This window comes from Podarcis gaigeae, assembly GCF_964106915.1.
Source record: "Podarcis gaigeae genome assembly, chromosome: 3".
Lineage (NCBI taxonomy): Eukaryota > Metazoa > Chordata > Lepidosauria > Squamata > Lacertidae > Podarcis > Podarcis gaigeae.
Genome location: NC_139680.1, coordinates 34406529 through 34413474, shown reverse-complemented (window position 1 = coordinate 34413474; position 6946 = coordinate 34406529). Strand labels below are relative to the sequence as shown.

The 6946-nt window shown below is 41.6% G+C and overlaps 1 protein-coding gene across 41 annotated transcripts in view; it reads right to left on the bottom strand.

Annotated features, from left to right (window-relative positions):
* Positions 1 to 591: 591 nt before the first annotated feature.
* Positions 592 to 6946, bottom strand: part of PHF3 (PHD finger protein 3) — a 47729-nt gene continuing 41374 nt past the window's right edge. For 25 of the 41 annotated variants that reach the window (XM_083729682.1, XM_083729683.1, XM_083729701.1 and 22 more), the window contains 4 exons: positions 6782 to 6932; positions 6146 to 6235; positions 4719 to 4914; positions 592 to 4021 (listed from right to left, as the gene is read on the bottom strand). In XM_083729682.1, coding sequence (XP_083585808.1) covers positions 1896 to 4021; positions 4719 to 4914; positions 6146 to 6235; positions 6782 to 6932 — 2563 coding nt within the window. In that variant the 3' untranslated portion in view covers positions 592 to 1895. The remainder of the gene's footprint in view (positions 4022 to 4718; positions 4915 to 6145; positions 6236 to 6781; positions 6933 to 6946) is intronic. The other 16 variants (XM_083729692.1, XM_083729696.1, XM_083729680.1 and 13 more) reach the window with 1 other exon arrangement.

Sequence of the window (6946 nt, the reverse complement as noted above, 5' to 3'; positions counted from 1 at the left end):
AGAGCATGAATGCAGGGCTACACAATAAACATGACTGGTTCCCCTTTGCAGATTGCTCAAGGAAGTCAAATTCTCACCATTCTGAACAATCCCCACCCTGACAACTATTCAAAATCAGGACGCTTGGAATATTCATTAATAAACCTATCTGTGCTTCTTCCACTCACAGCCTTCATTAATGGTTATGTTAAGTCTAAGATGATCTGCTCCTATGTTGAATAAACTTCTTTTCTACTTTCTGTTGGGTGGGGGGATAGAAAGACAGCAGGATTCCCAGCTGGTCTTGGAAGACAAACTAGCTGAGAAGTCCTGCTGACCAGAGTGTGTTCACAAGTGCTGGGGAAACAAACAAAGCTCAGTTGTGGGATTGAGGGTGATACCTTGGTCCCAGAAGGTGACATTCTACATTCGCTTAGACAACTGTGCTGGACACAGTTGCCAATGTTCCCTCCTTCCTCAGCAATAATTTACATCAGAATTACCATGATCTTGAATTTCTATTTAACATATACATTGTGCTTAAAAAAAAATGTTTCTTAAAAGCCAACAATCTGGATAGTCACATCTTTAAATAAAAGCTACCATCAAGCATTGTACTGTATAGCATTTTTAATTTGACTATATAAAGCCATGTGCAAGGTTTGAAAACCGGCTGTTATATTTAAATAGGATTTTAAAATAGCCTAACGATTTGCTTTAATCACATATTATTGGAAGGAAGTTTATTTTGATACCAAAGTGCAAAAAAATTATGTTCATAGGTAAGGCGATCTTACTCAAGAAGGTTCTTCATCCACAATGCTCTTAATTTTACTAAATACTTCAAAACAGGATGTTGAATAGAATAGTGCAATGGTATCCAACAGAAACAGCAATATACTATAATTTTCCACAGAAAATCACAAAATTTTACTGATCTATTTATTAAAAGCCCTAGGGTTGTTAAAAATTACCAGTCAAGCCACATTTATACATCTTTCTGTTATATCAGTTTAGCCTATTGCTTCACATCTATTAAAACCAATCAAACAACAGCTGTGAGAAGGCTTTATCATTTGTAGAATCAAAATATCCCTTAAAATATTTACATTTTACAATATAAAGGATAGTAAAACACAATGTCATGTACAAGCTTAGGTATTCAAGTTTTTGAAGCAAGAGAAATGCTTGGGAAATTAATACAAATTATAGCATAAAGGCTAAAAGGTGGGGGGGGGACCTTATTAAAATGTGTACCCTAAAAGCAATAAAATTTGGACCATGCAGCCTTCTAATTTCTGCTCAAAAACTGTTTCAGATGCATAGGGGTTGGAATATGATGATAAATACTGCTCTTTTTTCATTTTGTCTTTTGAAAGTCTTCAACACCATTTAAGTATGCTGTATACTGCATTCAAACTTGGGCTTCTGAGAGTGTGTCACAGTCTTTTCTTTTTAAGTCAGTGTAATCTAAGAAGAGTGAATAATACAAAATTCTCCTTTATATTTACTGGAGCATCTTCAAACAGCGAGCACAAATCACCAAAGGCTGCAAATATGTCAACTGAAGCCAAATCGAACAAAGAACCTTTATGCACCTTTTATTGCATATCAAAAGGAAAACCCTTAAATTACTGTCTATACAAGCAACGTAAAATTTTGAACAATTCAACCTCTGCCCCTAGGGCGGCTGAATGTAAAAGTAAATGAGCAAGCAGTACACTGGTTGGTACCCAACAAGACTTGTCTCTACAAAACATTAAACACTGGATATTTTTTAAAAAAGAAAGAACTGATGGCACAACTGATACCCAAGCATATATTTTTACAGAGTTTTAGGACATATTTAAAACAGATTATTTCCTGTTCATTATAAACTTTAGAAGATAGGCTGTGGACCCCTTTCCCCGCTACTTTTACCTTTTGGTTTTCCCCCGGTCACTGTGGTCCCTGTCTTTTTGATGTCTATCTCGGGGCTTGTCGCTCTCTCGCTCTCTGTGCCTCTCCCTACTTTTCTCTCTCTCTTTCTCCTTCTCCTGAGCACGCTCGTCACTTTTAGGAGCTTCCTTCTTGTCAAGATTCCTACTGTCTCTGGATTTGCCTTCAGAGTCTTTGTCGCTATGTGAAAGCCACGACCTCTCTTTGTCCCGATGCCCTTCCTCCCTGCTTTTCCTCTCTCTCTCCTTCTCCTGGTTTCTATCTCTATGCCTATTTCTTTCGGAATCTGGCTCCCATTCATGCCTGCCCTTTTTCTGGTGGTGGGTCTCGCTGTAAAACCTCTCCCTGTGCTGGTCGCTTTTCCTCCTGCCAAACGCCCTCTCCACATGGGGACCCTGCCGACCCCAAGGATCGCTGTGACGCCTCTCTGGCCTCCGAGTGTCTCTACTCTGATAAAAGTGTTCTGGCCCCGAGAATCTCAGCTGTTTCTGAGCCAGGGGTGGCACTGGTGTAACTGGTCCAACAAAATGTGGGGGCTGACCTGACAGGTGCAAAACGGGGGGCCAAGGCATCAGAGGGTTCTGAGCAAAGCCAAAGCCTGGAGGAGGGAGGAGTGGAGGGGGCAGATGAGGAGGAAAGCCAAACACGGGATTGTTTTGGGGAGGAAAATTAGGGGCAACAGCCCCTTGAAACTGAAAGCCAGGCGGCGAAGTTTTGGTGTGCTGAAAATTTGGCTGTGGAGTCCTGATTGGTGAAAAGCTTCCACTTGCAACAGGGCTGGACATTTTGGTACTGAATTCAGAACCGCTGGCATTATCTGCTTCAAACTGAGATGATGACGGCGGTGTCAATAATCCTCTTCTAATGGGATGTACTGCCTCATTGCTTTGCATCAGTGCTTCTTCACACAACGGATTTGTATTTTCCGGCTGTGAGGAGCACACACTGTCTGCTGTAGATGCAGCTGAAACCAACAACTTCTTGCACTCTTGACTATCGCTCCGATCTGAGGCTGGGTCATTTCCTGACAGTTGCTTATTATCTACTTTAGCCTGTTCGGTTTCTAAAGTGTCCGGTTGTTGACTATTCTGCATTTCTTCATACTTAATACTGTCCCCATCATTTTCTGAAGCATTGTTCTGTAGGCCTCGTCCTGCTGCTTGCCTTGGATCCCTTTTAAGATTAATGAACTGTGAACTATTCACAGTCATACTATCAACAGATGCTACGCCGGCATTATTGCTCCCAATTCCTTTCCCCGTGCTCGCTGAGACGGGAAAATCTGTGGTCCTTTCCTGAGAAACATTAGCACCGTCACCCAACCTTAGATTGCTTTCAGGAGTCTCTTTGGTTTCCTTGTTCTGTGACAGAATAGTTAGGTTTGCTAAAAATGCTTCTGTAGAAACATCTGGTGGTTTGCCCTTAAGACTTATGCTTGTCAGATTTTCTGACGAGCATGAGACATCGGCTACTGGTGTATCAGCTGCAGCGAAATTATCAACTGGTTCTTTTGAACTGTCCTTTTCCCCCTTCGTTTCTTCAGTTGCAGCAGTTACTAAAGGAACGTCCCTTAGTTCTTCTTTTATGCTGGCCTTTTTATCTAATAAAGGCAGATCTTCACTAGCAAGCTGGCTGACTGCTGGCTGGATATGTTCAGACATCTGCCCCGTAGTGCCCAAAAGACTTTGAAGAATATCATCAACTGGCAGTGGCTTACTTGCTAGCTCAAGAGCAGATTGCTGATTTTCCCATCCAACCAAAACTCCGGGAAGGAACCGCAGAGGCTTTGGTGGTTCAAGTTTGATGCTTTCCACAGCAGGCTCACTCACAGTTGTTTCTTCGGTATTCGACAGCTGCGACTTGATCCTTTGCTTGTGCAATACAGCTGTGAAGGAGTTGAAGAAGTCGTTCTCGTCTTCTTTTTCCACCAACTCAGAATGAAGGACTTCAGGTTTGCTCAGTTTACTCTTCTTTTCTGGGGGCAAATTCTCAGGACTCTCTTCGGCAGGACCAGGGTTCGTACTGGTGGCAGAACTGGCCTGCCTTTTCAGCTTCTGGCGAATTATCAACCCCAGCAACAAATTGGGTCGGTGCACTTCAATACCTGCATTTGGAAGGCAGGGAACCACAGTGGTATAATTAATAAGATACATATACACTTCAGGAAAGAAAAAAACTATTTCTACCAAAAAGCTTATCTATGCCTCTGCAATCTCAGAAAACTCAGCTGGTCCGAGTAGTCAAATTTCCCCATGTCTCTCTCAAGAGCTGCTCCCTGTAAGTAGAATTCCTATACACTCTAAAATAATTAGTTCCTGTTAAATAAAGATAAGTTTGCTTTATTCATGAGCACTAATGCATGCTTGCTGAGGGGAAAAACTGAAATGCGAGGTTTCTCAATAATGGTGGCTTCCCACATTTGCAAGCTTCATGCACGCTCTCAAAATAGTCATACCTCGGGATGAATACGCATCAGCTTAAATATTTTCGGGTTGCGCTCTGTGGCGACCTGGAAGTAACGAAGCGTGTTACTTCCAGGTTTTGCCGCTCACGCAGACACTCAAAATGACGTCACGTGCATGCACGGAAGCTGCGAAACGTGACACGCGCAAACGCGTCTTACATTTGCTTCAGGATGCGAACGGGGCTCCGGAACGGATTCTGTTCGCATCCAGAGGTACCACTGTAAAATCTTCAAGCTATCCAGTTTGGGGGATAATCAAAATGCACCTCAACAGTATAAATGTCAAAAACAAGATCTCCATCACTAACATGTGAAACGGCCAACTTTTGTTACCTACCAGGACCATCAAAAGGCACCAGCTGATGTGGAATTTTATCAGAGGCACCCAAAGGGATAATATATAAATCCTTGATTTGCTTCATGTTATTTGCAGCTACACCGTAACGCTTTCTGCTGCTGAAGTACGCAAACAGCAAAGTGTATGAGATCTGATCCTCTTCTGTCACGGGGGTAAAACGAACCACACAGATTTCCTATGGAGAAGGGGGGGGGCACAAATTAACTTACAATTTGTCAACTATTTCTCTAAAGCAGAATTCAGCACTTGGTGGCAGGGCAGGAGAGGAGAGAGGAAAGTCAGCAATCATCATCTTACTTTCAGGTACTTACTGCACCTGAAAGAGTTGGTTTTTCATGCAAGGAGAATTTGACACTGCAGAGACTTCAGTTCCAGGTAAAGAAGGGCAGTCTTGGTTATTACAAGCTTCAGCCAAGAAGAGGAGGCCTCTCCACAGCTTTTGGCAAAGCTTTTGAAGGATTTCTCAGCAAGTGGCCAGCCCAGCAAGCCACTTGTGGGTGTGAAGCAATCTTAAAACAACAGTACTTATGAAGGAGGGAACTTCAGCCATTTGAACCAACTTATACAGGGGTTCATTTTTGGAGGTGTGCAGCCTGCCTTTTGAATAAAGCAGCCCTGAAATGTATACACTGTATGAAGTCTGTGCTTCTTATAGATAAATCAGATTCGATCTGATCAGTAGACTAAGCTGAAGTTCTCTGTGCAGAAAACTTTCAGAAATTGCTCATGCAGAAGCTTGAAATATCTTTAGTAAAATAATAATAATAAATCAACTCCCCACTTCAGCACTATGAAAACATTACTTGCAGAGACGCAATTGGATCTGCAAAATATTTTTAGGACTATGAATATTTCTGCATGACTGTCCATGCTTCGTAGCCAGCGTGCCCTCTACTACCACTTCACTCCAGTCATGTGGTCTTCATATCATAGGAAAATATGCTGAAAATGTGCTAAACATCCACATCTACTCATTTATCACCGAACAGAGAGTAGTTTTGTTAGGCTTTATCATTCGGAAGGACTAAGTGTTTCCATAAGAAGAGCCTGTTGGATCAGACCAATGGTCAGTCCATCTAGACCACGGTTTCCCAACCTTGGGTTTCCATCTGCTTTTGGACTACAACTTCCATCACCCCCTAGCTAACAGGACCAGTGGTAAGGGATGATGGGAATTGTAGTTCAAAAGCAGCAGGCGATCCATGTTTGAGAATCCCTGATCTAGCCAATGTTCTGTGCTGCATCCTGCACAAATGGCAGTAGTGAATTTATGCCAAATAGTACTAGTAGCAGCAGCAGCAGCAGCAGCATAAGGAAACTGCTCATTTAAAAAATATTTAAACTGAGTGGGGACGGGGGACTATTAACACCATACATTTCCAGGACCAGAACAAATTTGATTTTACCTTTGTCCCCATGGCTTTTATTTTTTCAACATATTCCCAAACAGTCTGGGGTGATATCCTGCCACCAATTTGGATGCTATCTGGCAAATCCTATGGGAGGGGAAAATAATTATGCAGCATTTATAACATTGTAAAATAAATAGCTACTCTTCAAATACTTACTATACTTTTAAAACATCTTAAAGAAGTTACCATAGAAAAGTACTGCTATGAAAGTACAGCTAAATGAGAAAAATCAGTATCACTCATGATTCATAAAAGAAGGCACATTATTTCAAATGATGAGTGAAGGGAGGAAGTAAAAATTCTACTGCCTTTTGAGTGCATGGGAATTTATAGAAAGCCAGTATAGTAAAAAAGCTAGCTAAAAAGTGTACATGCTGGAGATCTTCATTTAAGTCGCTGATACACCTGTTGACCACAAGAAGAGTGGGCATGAGGGATGGAAGCATCTGTTAAACAAAGTGCTATGACCGAAACCCTTCCTAAAATAAGAGAGAATGAACAACATCTCTTGGTGTTTTTAAATACTATGCATTCACAATGCCATATTCAAATTTTAGTTGTTCGCAATGAAAAGAAAATTTGGAAAAGTTTCCAAGGAAAGTGACAACACAACATTGAGTGTATACATACTACCTCTGTTAAACTTTCAAAAGAGCCAGAGATGGGGTAAGCCTTGATAACAAACTTTGCAACAGATGGCATGTTGATAAAGCCTTTCCAAATGAAGTTCAGGCGAGCCAGAAATAGTGCTTCACTTTCAACCATGCCAGGCATTTCTGATCTGTAGGACAAAAG